Here is a 16,985-nt window from a genome sequence, read left to right as displayed (position 1 = left end):
TTTTTCAAGATCCCTTTCTAGTTACCATTTAATACTCCAATTTAGTGGTATGCAATCAACTACGTAAATGGGTTGAATAGTCATTAAATTAATTAAAAATTAAAATAATTTCATAATGGGTTGAATAGTCATTAAAATAAATTTATATTATAATATGAGATTTGTATAAGAGCATGCGTAATGATTAACGCCTCATAAGGAACATTTTCGACACATCAGGATGATAACACCCCTTAAGAAATGTGTAACGGTTAATGTCTTTTAATGCCTATTTCATTCAATATTTTCCATTTTTTCTCCCCTTTGGGCATTATTCTAGAAATATCATTACATCTTCATGTCCCTATAACGCCTAGAAGGATGGTAATGGAGCGTTATCAAACCCTTTCATACCCCTATAATGCCCATTACCCAAGGCTTAAGAATCAAAATGATTACCATTATAGTGTTAGGGGAGTAACAAAAATGAGCCCCTAAAAGCGCGCGCGCACACACACACATATATATAGAGAGAGAAACGGGAATAGGAGAAAACGATTTGAAGTGTGAAAACGGTGAGAACGGATCCTAGCCTAACACGTGGCAAGGGGGCGCTAAATGATATACGGGGTACGATTGTCATTCTACAGTTTCCGTCCAATAAAAGGCGTTTTCAATTCGTTTCAAACAAAATTCCAAAAAATTGTTGTTAGCTGTTACCTCCTCCCCAAGCTTTCGAGATATATATGGCGTTTAACATGGATTCTAATCTACAGAGTAGTATTTGAAAATGAGGTCTTATTTTTTTAATGTTGTTCCTCATAGCGTTTGTATTATTAATTTTGTAAACAATAGCTATTACTATTAATTTGGCGTTTTTATTAATATGTGTTTAGGATTACTGTATTTTCTGTACAATTTCATATTCAACTAATGACGTTTTCATTATTAATCTCAATTGTCGTTTGGGATCTAATATATGTTAATTTATTTCTACGATCATTATTAATCTATGTTCGGTCATGATGTTTTCAATCGAGTAGGTCTCCAGCTCCTCGTTGTTCCATACAACACTCACTAAGTCGGTGTTTTCATCACAACGCCAAGATTAAATGACTGGATTCATAATAGGATTTGCAGGGTACGGTCCGAATTTTCTTGTTAATTTTCTTATAGCCGTCTGTGTTTTCTCACAGAGGTTATCAAGAGGAATGACAAGTGCTAGGATCCCCCTTTGACATTTTGCTAAGGAAACTCACCGTTCAAAGGTTCATTATACATTATAGTAAAACTCTTGACCACGTATGACATTTATTGTCACGAACAAGACTTCAACCAGCAACTTCTCTAGAGAAAGTCACTAGAATACTGCTACACCTCCGCCCATTAACAACTTTGCGTATTTTAAAAACACAATAAGAAGTTCCTCATGCACCAAAAATCCAAAATGACATAAAAACATTTTACATTTACAAAATCTTCCCTCCATTCCTCAAATGCTCTCTAAAATCACACCCCTTTTAATCTCACAACCCATGAAGCACAACCACCTATACACAACACACATCATCTCTTCACTCTTACACCAATGCACCAACACAACTCACATACACCAAACACATGCCTTCATGTTAACTCGAGCTCTCGATCAAGACAATCTTCATCTCTCCCGCTTCATCGAAGCATGCTCCAACACTAACCTTATAAACCATGCACTTTCCGTCTTTTCCCACAAATCTTTCAAGAACATACACCTTTACAACACCATGATCAAGACCCTTTTGACCCATTCACGTGTTAAAGATGCAATCTTTGTGTATAAAGAAGCTAGATTGGTTGGATTGAGCCCTGATTGTTATACGATTCCGGTTTTGTTAAAGGGTGTGGTTCGGGCGGGTGATCGGGGTTTGATTATGGGAAGAATGGTTCATTGTGAAGCGATTTGTTATGGGTTTCGGTGGAATGTTTATGTAAGAGTGGAGTTGGTGAGGATGTATGTGAATTGTGGGTGTGTTTATGATGCACGTAAGGTGTTCGATGAAATGTTTGTGAGAGATGTCGTGGTTTGGAACGCGATGGTTTCTGGGTATTGTAAGGTTGGTGAGGTGGAGCGAGCTCGCGCGTTGTTTGATGTTATGCCTGAGCGAAATGTGGTTTCTTGGACGGCTTTGATCGCGGGTTATGCTCAAGCGAATCGACCGTCTGAAGCCGTTGATGTTTTTAGTAGAATGGAAATGGATGGTGTGATCCCCGATGAGGTTACGATGGTGGCTGTGTTATCGGCTTGTGCGCAGTTGGGTGCGTTAGAGCTCGGTGAACGAATTCATTCGTACATAAATAAGTATAGATTACACAAAAGTGTATCTCTGTATAACACACTTATTGACATGTATGCAAAATCAGGGAACATTAAGAAAGCGGTTGAGGTTTTCGAAACCATGGAAGATAGATGCGTTATAACATGGACAACTGTCATCGCCGGATTAGCGTTACACGGGTTGGGAAAACAAGCTCTTGATATGTTTACACGAATGGAAAAGGCGTGTGTGAAACCAAACGATGTAACGCTTATTGCGGTCCTGTCTGCTTGTAGTCACAGTGGGTTGGTTGAACCGGGGCGTTGGTATTTCTATAACTTGTTTAAAAAATACGGGATTGAACCGAGAATCGAACATTACGGTTGCATGATTGACCTGTTAGGTCGAGCGGGATGCTTATTAGAGGCGCAAGAGTTACTAAACCGAATGCCTTTTGAGCCAAATGCAGCGATTTGGGGTTCGCTTCTTGCAGCATCTAGACTTTATGGAAACGTCGAACTTGGTCAACTAGCGGTTCAACATTTGGTCAAACTCGAGCCGAACAACAGTGGGAACTTTTTGCTTCTTTCGAATATGTATGCTTCTGGGGGGCATTGGAACGAGTCTAGATTAACGAGGAAAGTGATGAGGGATAGTGGTGTGAAGAAGATTTCGGGTTCGAGTTGTGTTGAGTTAAATAGTAGAGTTCATGAGTTTGTTTCTGGTGATAGTTCACATCCTCAATTTGAGAGGATATATGAAGTTTTGTCCATGTTAAATAGACAAATGGAGGTGATAAACATTAATATCTAAACACTTCAGTGTACATTCTACCATTTATTTTCATAGACGTCGTCTCTAATCTTGAAGTTTCGGGAGGAAGGTTATGGTACAAACTGTAAAAACCAACTGAACCGTTAATGCAAAGCAAATCAACCTGTTTGAGATTCATACGGTTTTGTTTGCGCTTTGGAATTTGTGTAAACCGAACTTACAAGTCACCGGTATTATTTGATACTCTGGGACAATACAGTTGGTCATATGTTTGTTTTGACGGATGCAGGACCTAACCAACCTAGCTGGTTTTGTTTGTTATTTTTCCGATTTGACCCAAATTTTCAATAAAACTAGGGGTGCAAACGAGCCGAGCCCTATCAAGCCCTTGGTTTAAAAAAGCGCGCTTAAGCGCAAAGCGACCCTAGGCGCAAAGAGCTGCGCATTGTGTGACATAAGGCGAGCTCTGCACAAAAAGCGAGCTTTTTTTCGAAAAAATTCCCACTGAGGCACGCACTTTTTGTACAGAAGGTGTTTTTCTGCTACATGTAGCTAAAATGGTTGTACATTAAGTGATTTATACATTAAATCATATATAAACCTTATTTATCACTATATTTTGGGTAAAGGATGCTAAAAGCCTATAGAATATATATATATATATATATATATAAAAGCACCTTGCGCCTCACGTACGAAAAGCCCGCCGCTTTTGCGATTTGCGCTTTGATTTTGCCCGCCGCTTTTTTAAACCAAGATCAAGCCCGAGCCTGACATGTGAAGCACGTCAGGCTCGTTGAGCCTTATCGAGCCTCAATGTAATATTAGTTTCTATTAATATTTAATAGCATTTACGCCTTATTTAAAGTTGTTTAGTAAGCGAGCCGAGCCAAGCTTGTTTAAACTTGTTTACGAGTCGATCCCGAACCTAAAAATAAGCTAGTTTAGTAAACGAGCCTGAGCCTCGGCTTCACCTATTGAACTTGCGAGCCTAAATGAGCCAACTATATTAACTAAAATGTAATAAAGGAGTCGAGCCCGAGTAACTACCAACGAACCGAACTCGAGCTTTAATGACCAAGCTCGGAACGAGCCCTCTTATAAGTTAATTAAGCTCGAGCCTGATCAAGCTTGGGCTCGACTTGTTTGCACCCCTAATTAAAACCGGCCAGACCGAAGTGACTGAACCATCAACACCTCTAGAAGTAGTAAAGTTTTTAACTCTATAACAATAATAGCAAAAAGTAGCATCATATAATTGTTTTGGATTTGGCCATTAAGAAAGACTGATTGTATAATCAGCATGCCATTATTAACAGCACTAAATATCAATCAAAACAAACTCAAACCTTGCAAGCTATGAAGCATCATTTTCATTCTCCAAAACAGAGTGATGCAGAGTAACCATGAGAGAATCTCGGTGGGTCCAAACGTTGAGGTAATTTAGCAACACAGTGGCGATACGATTCATAGGCGAATACCTAATTCGGATATTTTCATTATCCTTTTGTTCATAGCAAACCTCTCGTCTTTTAGAGTTGACGCCATATTGGCAACCTGAACGTCAAAAGTGGAACGCAAGACTTAGAAGCAATTTCATACATATCCCTTCATAAAACATCCTTCTAAATTTCATAATATCGTATTTACCTTTTTAAAATAGTAAAACTATCATATTTACCAACTTTATAGTAATAAAATAAAGGCAAATTGGAAAATAATAATCCCATCTTTCTTAAATTGGCCGATAATAATCCCAAGTCAGTTATTAGCCAATAATAATCCGACCTCGTCCATTTTTTTTGTAAATAGTCCGCCGTTAAAATAGCTTAACGGAGTTAAGTTTTTTTCCGAATTACAAACCGATGTTTTAGGGATTTTGATCAGAACGAGGATACGAGTCGATTGATGTAAAACTTACCTCGAAATACTGCCCCCAACCCACGAAAACGGTGCTTCAATTCGGGTGTTTAACTTCCAATTAACAAAATTCAAGCCATTTCGAACACAATTTCGAGGTAAGTTTTACATCAATCGACTCGTATCCTCGTTCTGATCAAAAGCCCTAAAACATTGGTTTGTAACTCGGAAAAAAACTTAACTCCGTTAAGCTTATTTTAACGGCAGTCTATTTTACAAAAAAATTGGATGAGGTCGGATCATTATTGGCTAATAACTGACTTGGGATTATTATCGGCCAATTTCAGAAAGATGGGATTATTATTTTCCAATTTGCCTAAAATAAAACAAGCTACTTTTAAAATTGTACTGAGCAAAAAAAGTAAACATTGTGAACTGACATGCTTCGATCATAACGCTGTTTTCCTATTCGTCTGTATGGTTAAACAAATGTTACAAGTAACTGAATTTAAATATTTTTGTTATGAAATGGATACACATGATATATTTAGTGTTTTGAGATTAATCCTTTATTCAATATGTAAGAATATAATCATGAGAAAATATTTTTCAGATCGTTTTTTAACACACTAAAATTTCATTATAAATAAGAAATTCCGAAAAAAGTGTTTCTGACAAGTTACCTCTCCTCTCAGTCGCAAAGCTTCTCGACCGGGAATTTCTCGCAAATCCTCCACAAGATCTGTTTAAAGTGCAAAACATATCAAGTAAACTCATTTATTCTTGCAAGAAAACAATTTTATTCTACGGGGTGTTTGGATGTGCATTATAAAGTTGATTATTGCGGCTTTGATTCACAAAAAAAAAAAAAAAAAAAAAAAAAAAAAAAAAAACACACACACACACACAGTTTTCTGGATTTGGATACAGTGATTTTAATAATGATTATCTCACCAAATAATATCACTATCGAATAATGACATTCACATCCAAAAGTATCAGTGGCGGATCTAGGATTCACGCCAAGCCGTAACGTTTTATAAATAAGCCGTAACGAAATCAAAAAAACATCAAATTTTTCCAAAATTTACACTAAAAACGTCAAATTTTTCCGAGCCAAGCCGTAGCGGAGGTTACCCCCCGGTAACCTCTAGGTCCGCCCCTGAAAAGTATCATGTATCCTTTGCGGCATGTTTTGTTACAGACGGTTATTTGATTAGTAAATTAGCACCCACCGCTCTTTTCTTGAGGGTTTTTATTCCTTTTCTATGGGTGTGCGGGGGTGAGGATTGATAAGCTTACCGTTAGCTTGACATTCAACTTTGTGAGCCGATTTAGCAAGACTTTTAATCTGACCTCCAGTACTCCTACATAGTAAAATAGTTTACAAGATTATTGCTTAAGATAAACATATTTACAATTAGACCTGGCAAACGGGTCGGGTTGGGTCGGGTCGGGTCATGGGTCAAAACGGGTTCGGGTCAAAACGGGTTCGGGTCGAAACGGGTCAATTAAAAAAAGGGTTGTTTTGGTTCGGGTCAAAACGGGTTCGGGTCGGAACGGGTTCGGGTTGAAACGGGTTTGGGTCGGAACGGGTTCGGGTCAGAACGGGTTTCGGGTCGGGTCGGTTAAAAAAATGTTATTTTTTTACAACACAACAATTATGTTTTGCATTTATTCAAGTGCAAAATACCAAATGTTACAGTCATCTGATAGTTCTCGTTTTACAATTACAATACCAAGTTTTGCATTTATTATTACATATGATTCTTTATAGATACAGACATATGTCTTAAGTGTGTTTGTTTCTGTATTATGAATTGAGAGAAGGTGAAAACGAAAGCGTACAGTTGCATTGCATCCTGTGTGTGTATGTATGTATATGCAAAACATAATTGTTCGAGTCGAAACGGTTCGTGTCGAAACGGTACGCGTCGAAACGGTTCAATTCGAAACTACTGGTCGAAACGGTACGGGTCGAAACAATTCGCGTCGAAACGGTACGCTCGAAACGCTTCGCGTCGAAACAGTACACGTCGAAACGGTACACGTCGAAACGGTTCGCGTCGAAACGGTTCAATTCGAAACGGTACTGGTCGAAACGATTCGCGTCGAAGCGGTACGCTCGAAACGCTTCGCGTCGAAACGGTACACGTCGAAACGGTACGGGTCGAAACGGTACTGGTCGAAATGGTACGGGTCGAAGCGGTTCGCGTCGAAACGGTTCGCGACGAAACGGTTCGATTCGAAACGGTACATTTCGAAACGGTTGATTCGAAACGGTACGGGTCGAAATGGTTCGATTCGAAACGGGACTGGTCGAAACGGTTCGCGTCGAAACGGTTCGATTCGAAACGGTACTGGTCGAAATGGTACTGGTCGAAACGGGATTCGAAACGGTACTGGTCGAAACGGTATGGGTCGAAACGGTTCGCGTCGAAACGGTTCGATTCGAAACGATTCGCGTCAAAACGGTACAGGTCGAAATGGTTCAATTCGAAACGGTTCGCGTCGAAACGGTACGCGTCGAAACGGTACGGGTCGAAACGGTACGAAACTCGTCCCGACCCGAAACCTGCCCCGTTTCTGTAAGACATTAACCCACATCGACCCGTTTCTTTAATGTTGTCGACCCGCTTTGACCCGAAAATAACAAGATGGAATTTCAAGTGACCCATTGTGACCCATTTAGTTAAAATATCTTACCCAAACCAACCCATATAATTTTAAAAGTAACCCAAATTGACCCAGTTGGAAGGCTTTGGGTCAAGATTGCCCCCTCTATTTACAATGTTCTTATGTCTGACGAAAGCTACAACAGTTGATCCTACACACACCGGTGAAGTGTTTGACTATTAGTCAAATGTCATGAATACCCTTTTCATGACAAAATTGAGTGTAGTAGTGTACCTTAGTTCACCATAGCCATAAGTCATCCCTTTCTCAGCAAAAGCAGCTCTTTCAAGTAGCTTTTCGCTCTCTTTCTTCATTAACTGAACCGAAAGGGTTAGATCATGTACGCTGTTTGTAGCTTTCACAATCCGTGCCTGGATATACATTATAACAATAATAAAAAAATGCTTTAGAAGAAGGATAGAACATTAAAATGCCCATGATTGAAAAGCTGAAAGATCTTACGTGGTGGCACCAATTTCGATCATACGGGTGAAACAAAAAAAAAATACTTGAAAGATAAACGGGTCGAATGGGTTAAAAGTCGACACATGTCTATATCTAACACATACAACCTCCTGAACCCTTTTATTCAAATATTTGGATTATTAGTGTATTAGTATTGTTTTTGTAATCATAACTAAAGTATTAATACTTTGAAGAAAAAATCAGAAGCAGAAAAAAAATTGTTAATGCATATTGTGTGTCCGTTACTGTACGAATAGGCTAGATAGGATGTGTATTGAATATGTATATGTTTAATAGATGTAACGCATGAGTTTAGTCAACGCATAAGTGTTGCGCTTGACTTGTACACAGACATTGATGGTTATGGAACGTGACATGCGTTGAGAGATGAAAAACGCATGTGTTATGCTTTGTAGCTCCCAACGCATGAGTATGTCTATATATAGTGAGACATGCGTTAGTCTAGATAAGTTTTAGATTTGAGAGGAGATCGAACTGCGTGTTCTCTCCCTGTGCTAAACGATGTAAACTCTTTCGGTATTTACGAAATCTGTGATGACATTGTTATGCTTCCGAAATTTCTACCGAATTAGTTTTATACATCTAAACTTCTGTCTTGAACGTATTTAAACACTAACCTATAGGTTACATGATCCGTTCCACGTAATTTCAAAAGTCTTTGTGGGTCAACCTGCCCAAACCATTTTATGAAAAAAAAAAAAAAAAAAAAACTACCCATTTGACCCATCATGCAACCTTTAATAATACGCAAGTATATGAACCTAGGCAAAGTACCTCCTCAGTCTGAAATCGACCCAATGTACGACGAAACAAGAACCTTCTAGGGCCTGCATACCAGAAATCAAGGGATATAAATACACAAAATAATGACATTTACATTTGAACTGACACGTTCAACAAACACCTTAAAAGGTAGTGCTACCCTTACGTAACAAGTTAAAGATTAAAAGCTGGAAAACGATCTTTTTGAGCGATATTATCGGTGTCAAATATCGGTACCGATATTATCGGTGATATTGACCGATATATCACCGATGGTCCCGATATCAGTACCTTTCTTCTAGTTATACCATTCGTCTTTCTTCTTATTGCTGCTATTAGTGTTTTAAGTCTTAGTTATTAATTGTTAGTGTTAAATGTTAGTGTTTTAAGTCTTAATTAATAATTGTTAGTGTTAAATGTTAGTGTTTTAAGTCTTAATCAGTTCCTACTTGCTACAGTTTTTTACTGCATTAACTGCATAGCGTAACAAGTTAAAGATTAAAACATGGAAAAAGGATCTTTTTGCTTGCCTCGCATTAGAAGAAGAGCGGCTGTAATTGCAACTCCAGCAGACAATGCCGAGTGCTCTCTTGCAACTTTGACTTGATCTGTTAACACAAAAGTATGAGAGAAGGATGATGGATGATCAAAACAAGCCAAGTGAAAGAACGTTCAAGAAACATTTGCAACGGTAAATAATGGAAAGTAAGAGGACTGTGACTGGTTTTTAATGATGAAAAACAACTTAGGTAAAACAGAGTCTACTACCTTTGATTCTACTGAAGACCAAATCTTCATAACTCTTATACTGTGATGTGTATTGTAGTACATGATCCTGGAAAGATAAACATGAATAATTAAACATAAAAAATGTTAGTACTAGTAGAAGAATAAAAGAAAACCCACATGTTGGATCGCTGTACGTGTAAGTAAACTACTAACACATATCTTGATCGTTACCATATTTTACTTAGCAGCATGTTTAAAATTTTAAAAGAGTTAATTGCCTGGATGGTCCCCGTGATTTCACGTTTTTTCACGTTTAGTCCCCACCTTTTGGAAATAGCAGATATGCTCCCTATGGTTTGTCATTTTGTTACTCGGATAGTCCCCTGACATTAATTAGGGGACTATCCGAGTAACAAAATGACAAACCATAGGGAGCATACCTGCTATTTCCAAACTAACTGACATCTACACAGGGGACTATCCGAGTAACAAAATAACAAACCATAGGGAGCATACCTGCTACTTTTAGAAGGTGGGGACTAGACGTGAAAAAACGTGAAACCACAGGGACCATCCGGGCAATTAACTCATTTTAAAAAAGAGAAGAAATTACAACAATAATGCACAACATGCATGTAAAAGAATGTAGAAGCTGAAAAAACATAATACCTACAAAAGCTAAAATGAAAAGTGATTACACTCGGCTTGTACATAAAGGAAGTTATAGATGCATACACCTGTAAAGCTTTTTCTTCACATTTTAGTATTTTACTTGATGAAAAGTTACATATTTATACATCCTACAATTAGCTGCACACACCCATGACTCAACATATGTTAAAAATAGGCAAACTATGAGTGGCCCTTAATCCCCTTATAATGAATGAGTTAATTGTATATGTTAAAAGATTGAACAAACAACTGCTAATATTCAAAACAGATATCACAAAAGCCTTTGATTCTCTTAAACATGACTTTTGGGATAATTTACTTGAGCAAATGGGATTCAGAGTCATGGGAAGAAAAAGAATTAAATGGCGGCTACATTCTACACTCAGCCACACCAACAATTCTAATCAATGGTCCTCCAACTAATGAAGTCAAGCTTCAGCAGGGGATTCATCTATCCCCCTTCCTTTTTACAATGATCGTTGAGCTTAAAAGGTAGCTATGGTTGAAGCAAGATCAAAAGGCATGTTTAAAAAAGGTGTGCAAGTCAGTAGCTCATTGATAGCTGGTCGGATATATGATGTAGAAAACTGGAGATGTCATTTTTGTATCTTATTTTACAATTGTTTATTAGATTTGCTGATAAACTTCACAGGCTTTATGAACTCGAGTTGAACAAATCGTGTTAGCCGCAAGATAAATGGTGCTATAAATTTATAATGCTGTCAACAGGAACTGAAATTGAAGATAAAATCCTTCCGTCATCATTTCTTAAAACGAAATGGAACCCATTACTCACTTGTCCATATGTAAGTGACATTCTTCATCTGGAGAGGTGGTAAAGATCGTATCCTCCACCGAAATCAATCTTCATAAAAGAGCTATAAACCTCTACTAGCTGTTATATCCGACTTATGAAGGTTATGGCAAAAATCTGAATCAAGCCTCAGTTGTTCGTCATTAGGTCAAAACTTTGTAGATAAAGGTGTTCTCCTAACGTATTGCGTATGTTCCTTCTAACCTAGGTGTTTCGTTAGATTCAACTTCAAGCCATTTCATTGAATACATAGCTCGTGCAATAAAATTTTGATCAGAAACAGTGAATTGAATGCCATTTTCCCCTAGCCCTAGTACATACTATGCAGTTAATGCGGTAAAATATCGGATATCGGTCAAGGACCAATATTTGAAACATAGGTTATCTCGGTGAGATATCGGTCATTTTAATATAATGCAGAATTTATATATATAGCAATTTAACACCAATAATTCAGTGATATATCAGTGATATATCGGTTATATCGGTCAATATCGCCGATAATATCGGTACCGGTATTTTGACCGATATTTGACACCGATATTTTACTAAGGGACCGATATGACCCGATATATCACCGATATTAACAGCATAGAGTACATATTCTCCTTAACCATGGAATTCTTACTTATTTACTAAATACAGTCCTTTGCTGATTCAATATATGTATATAATGAGCCTTCATCTGCAGAGAGGATAAAGATAGTATCCACACCAGAATCAACCTTAATGACAGTACAATAAGCCTCTACTAGCAGTCATATCCGACTCGTAACGGTTCCTTCAAAAATCTAAATCAAGCCTCAGTAATTTGTCATTAGGTCAAATCTGTGTGCATAAAAATGTTCTCCTAGTGGTGTTTTCTTCTAAAAATTCAAATTCAAATCATTTCATCAAACATCTGAATTTCATGTTATTAGTTCTATGTTCCCCTAACCCTAACCCTAGGTATTTGTTGATTAACACACTTGAGTTCTTTACTGATTCAAAACACATATATAACGAAAGCTGTACGGACAATGAAACTGATGCGTATGAACGTATAATAATACATATACAGGAAGAATAGAGTACCTTAAGAGTTCGAACTTGCGTGGAGGAGTTGTGCTGCAGCGATCGGGCGGAGCGAAGGGCGGAATCGGCGGATTCCTGGACCGTACGAGGCAGATCTTCTGAAATGTAGGCCAGCCATGGCTTTTCCACCTGCTGCTGGTGGTTCTCCGGTGTCGTATCGGCGGCGATAGGCGGTGGATTAGCGGCAACGTCGCCGGTCATCTTCTTCGTTTCGAGGTCTTCGGGTTTTTGCACTTTTAGTTCGCCTTTTATATTTTTATTTTATTTTTTTATTATTTTTAGATGAGGAGCAAATGCTTGCTTGTATCTCAAGAGGCCCCTAAGGTTTCACTAGTGAGCTAATCTAGCCCAAATTTGTTGATTAATAACAAAGGAGTAAAGTAAACAAATAGTCCATGTGGTTAACCAAAATTTTGAATATAGTCATTAGCATTCCAAAAGTACACGAATCGTCAAATGGTTTGTAGTTTATAACGCATTTAGTCCCCAACTTTTGCCAAAAATACATTGATGGTCCCTATGTTTGCACTTTGTAATGTATTTAGTCACTAAAAAGTTAGGGACTAAATGCGTTACAAAGTGCAAACTACAAGGACCATCAGTGTACTTTTGGCAAAAGTTGAGGATTAAATACGTTATAAAATGCAAACCATAGAGACCATCTATGTAGTTTTGGAAAGCTATGGACTAAATCTAAAATTTTGGTTAATCACATACACCATATGTGTTCTTTTTTCATAACAAAGTAATATAAATTATTGCTTTTATGCATCAAGTTGTATTAGGGGTGTTGAATTTTGGGTTATTTAAATTTGAACCTATAAAATATGTATTTGAATTTAAGTAAAAATGATTCGATTAGAATAAGCTTATCTGAATTCCGGATTATTACTTATTCAAATTAGGAAAAATACAGAAAAATTAAAACTAACAATAATAATGATGATAAATTACAATTTTTATTAACTTTAAGAATCTAAAATGGTAACACAAACTAGGTTAATAAGTTAAGTCTTTTTTTTTAACAGAAAATTTCATTAAAACACCGGCAAGCCCTCAAAGCGAGGACCGCCACAAAAACCACTTACAACATATACAAAGGATTACGAGCCCAATCTTTCCACTCTATACTAACAAACTTAGACCTATATTTTAACCAGATAAAGGACCAAGATTTAACCCGCGCTATCGCCTCTATTACCGTCGGATTAGAGTTTTTAAACACTTTTTCATTCCTCAAGTTCCAAATCACCCAACAGGAAATATACATAATACCTCTAATGATTTTGTTCTTCCATTTACTTCCCTGCACCTGATGTTGCATATCCAGGAGGTCCTTGAAATTGAAAGCTATAATCGGGCCAGATCTGCACCAATCCTCCACCGCCAACCACACACCACACGCAAAATAACATCCTGTGAACAAGTGCATAACATTTTCTCTTCCGGTACCACACAACGGGCACGAGTCGTCCTGAATATCCACCTGCCTTCGGATCAACGCCTCTCTAGTCGGAATGCGATCCTTTTCCGCTCTCCACATAAACAGGTTCACTTTAATCGGAATCCAAGTTTCCCATTTCATCGACTGATCGCTCCTGCTTTCGGAACCCTCTCTAATCCAATCCTTCACCGAAGCTACCTCTACACCCCAAAACCATTTGTCAATGTCACCTGATAACTGACAATTGTTAAGTAAATAATCAACATCCTGCATCTCCGAGAGCTCCTCAACCGAAGACAATCGCTGTTTCCAGTCCGGACTGAAACGCCATTGACCATCGATAAAGACCAATCTATCCGCCACTAAACATTGCTTATTCCTATCCAAAGCATAAAGCTTCGGCCACCTTTCCTTCAGAATAGACAACCCCACCCACCAGGGCCGTCTCCGAAAATGTTAAAAAAAATTTAGGCCCTGAGCGAGATAAAAAAACCGGGCCCTGCCTAGCTTTTTACGGTAAATAAGGACATAGCGAGAAACAGAGTAAGCCGGCTAAAAAAAAAAAAAAAACCAAGCATGTACACTCGACCCGACACCTGAACTTTAGAAGGCGAGTCAGCAACCGGCTGAGCTATGGTTGGTGCCAACATAGCCTTTTTTAGTTAGATACAGTGACGGATTGATAAATCAATCGACTAATCCAACAACATAACATATTATTTATTTAATTAATTTTATTAGTTACAATTAATTCGTAACATGAAATGCAAAAGTGTAGGGTTGTTTAAAACTCCAACTAATTTTAAAGGTATAATTTGTAAGCTTATGTTAAATTAAGTGGTTAGAATTAAAACTGACATATAATGTTTTGATACTTCCCACACTAACCTGCAATTCACAATTTCAATAAATATATAGGAAGTTCAATGAACTTCCAAAAACAAACTAGAATTAAAGCAGAAAGTTCATTAAACTTCCATGAACAAACCAGACTAAAAATTGTGAAGGGCCTACAAAAGCATGGCATGGAACAGACTTGAACCCGTTACCTTACCTGCAGGAGAAAATAGGAGAGTTTTCCACTAAAAATTGTGAAGGGCCTACAAAAAATTGTGAAGGGCCTACAAAAGCATGGCATGGAGGGTCGTATGATTAACGGAAAAAAAATTTTTGGGTTATTATCGGCTAAGGTGGGGAATGGGGAGACGGTGAAATTCTGGTCCGATCGGTGGGTGGCACCCACCGATCGGACCAGAATTTCACCGTCTCCCCATTCCCCACCTTAGCCGATAATAACCCAAAAATTTTTTTTCCGTTAATCATACGACCCTCCACCTCCTTAACCATCGAGATCCAACAACCTTTGAACCTACGATTAGTTGGTAAAAACGTCCACCGACCCCTCCCCCCATGAACCACCTCCACCACTTTGCGCCATAAACTCTTCTGTTGCATTTTAAAACGCCACGCCCATTTGGCCAAAAGAGCAAAATTAACATCTCGTAACTTCGTTATACCCAACCCGCCATTTTTCTTCGCCTTTGTAACCGACTTCCAGGCAACCCAACTCATTTTCTTGCTTTCGCTAGATCCGGCCCATAAAAACTTTCTCATCAACCTCTCAATCTGATCCAACACTTTAACAGGAGCTTTGAAAAGAGACAAATAGTATACCGGTAAGCTAGTCAGGACAGATTTAACTAAAGTTAACCTCCCTCCCATTGATAAAGTCTTGGCTTTCCACGAAGCCAAACGCCTATTAACCGTGTCAATAACCGAATCCCAGTGACAACATTTATTCATATTAGCTCCCACTTTAACCCCCAGGTAAACAAAGGGAAACTCACCGGTCCTGCATCCCAGAACATTGGCCATCTCCATAACCTCTTGTTTATCTACCCCAATACCATACAAAAAAGATTTACTGATATTAAGGTGTTCGATGAAATGTTTGTGAGAGATGTCGTGGTTTGGAACGCGATGGTTTCTGGGTATTGTAAGGTTGGTGAGGTGGAGCGAGCTCGCGCGTTGTTTGATGTTATGCCTGAGCGAAATGTGGTTTCTTGGACGGCTTTGATCGCGGGTTATGCTCAAGCGAATCGACCGTCTGAAGCCGTTGATGTTTTTAGTAGAATGGAAATGGATGGTGTGATCCCCGATGAGGTTACGATGGTGGCTGTGTTATCGGCTTGTGCGCAGTTGGGTGCGTTAGAGCTCGGTGAACGAATTCATTCGTACATAAATAAGTATAGATTACACAAAAGTGTATCTCTGTATAACACACTTATTGACATGTATGCAAAATCAGGGAACATTAAGAAAGCGGTTGAGGTTTTCGAAACCATGGAAGATAGATGCGTTATAACATGGACAACTGTCATCGCCGGATTAGCGTTACACGGGTTGGGAAAACAAGCTCTTGATATGTTTACACGAATGGAAAAGGCGTGTGTGAAACCAAACGATGTAACGCTTATTGCGGTCCTGTCTGCTTGTAGTCACAGTGGGTTGGTTGAACCGGGGCGTTGGTATTTCTATAACTTGTTTAAAAAATACGGGATTGAACCGAGAATCGAACATTACGGTTGCATGATTGACCTGTTAGGTCGAGCGGGATGCTTATTAGAGGCGCAAGAGTTACTAAACCGAATGCCTTTTGAGCCAAATGCAGCGATTTGGGGTTCGCTTCTTGCAGCATCTAGACTTTATGGAAACGTCGAACTTGGTCAACTAGCGGTTCAACATTTGGTCAAACTCGAGCCGAACAACAGTGGGAACTTTTTGCTTCTTTCGAATATGTATGCTTCTGGGGGGCATTGGAACGAGTCTAGATTAACGAGGAAAGTGATGAGGGATAGTGGTGTGAAGAAGATTTCGGGTTCGAGTTGTGTTGAGTTAAATAGTAGAGTTCATGAGTTTGTTTCTGGTGATAGTTCACATCCTCAATTTGAGAGGATATATGAAGTTTTGTCCATGTTAAATAGACAAATGGAGGTGATAAACATTAATATCTAAACACTTCAGTGTACATTCTACCATTTATTTTCATAGACGTCGTCTCTAATCTTGAAGTTTCGGGAGGAAGGTTATGGTACAAACTGTAAAAACCAACTGAACCGTTAATGCAAAGCAAATCAACCTGTTTGAGATTCATACGGTTTTGTTTGCGCTTTGGAATTTGTGTAAACCGAACTTACAAGTCACCGGTATTATTTGATACTCTGGGACAATACAGTTGGTCATATGTTTGTTTTGACGGATGCAGGACCTAACCAACCTAGCTGGTTTTGTTTGTTATTTTTCCGATTTGACCCAAATTTTCAATAAAACTAGGGGTGCAAACGAGCCGAGCCCTATCAAGCCCTTGGTTTAAAAAAGCGCGCTTAAGCGCAAAGCGACCCTAGGCGCAAAGAGCTGC

General features: G+C 38.5%; 2 protein-coding genes across 2 annotated transcripts; one reads left to right on the top strand and one right to left on the bottom strand.

The window, feature by feature from the left end:
* The first annotated feature begins 596 nt into the window (after positions 1 to 596).
* On the top strand, positions 597 to 16,583 carry LOC110927224 (pentatricopeptide repeat-containing protein At5g56310). The gene is made up of 2 exons (XM_022170874.2): positions 597 to 2,009; positions 15,503 to 16,583. Exons 1-2 carry the CDS (start codon positions 1,476 to 1,478, stop codon positions 16,580 to 16,582), a joined length of 1,614 nt encoding a protein of 537 aa, XP_022026566.1. The 5' UTR covers positions 597 to 1,475; the 3' UTR covers position 16,583.
* Positions 4,255 to 12,369, bottom strand: LOC110927225 (RGS1-HXK1-interacting protein 1). The gene is made up of 8 exons (XM_022170875.2): positions 12,124 to 12,369; positions 9,603 to 9,669; positions 9,365 to 9,442; positions 8,847 to 8,899; positions 7,821 to 7,957; positions 6,213 to 6,277; positions 5,594 to 5,652; positions 4,255 to 4,607 (listed from the first exon to the last, which is right to left on the bottom strand). The coding sequence occupies exons 1-8, from the start codon at positions 12,322 to 12,324 to the stop codon at positions 4,518 to 4,520; spliced, it is 750 nt and encodes a 249-aa protein (XP_022026567.1). The 5' UTR covers positions 12,325 to 12,369; the 3' UTR covers positions 4,255 to 4,517.
* Positions 16,584 to 16,985: the final 402 nt, after the last annotated feature.

The sequence above is a fragment of the Helianthus annuus genome, chromosome 2 (assembly GCF_002127325.2).
Source record: "Helianthus annuus cultivar XRQ/B chromosome 2, HanXRQr2.0-SUNRISE, whole genome shotgun sequence".
Lineage (NCBI taxonomy): Eukaryota > Viridiplantae > Streptophyta > Magnoliopsida > Asterales > Asteraceae > Helianthus > Helianthus annuus.
This window is presented reverse-complemented; position numbering and strand designations above follow the sequence as displayed.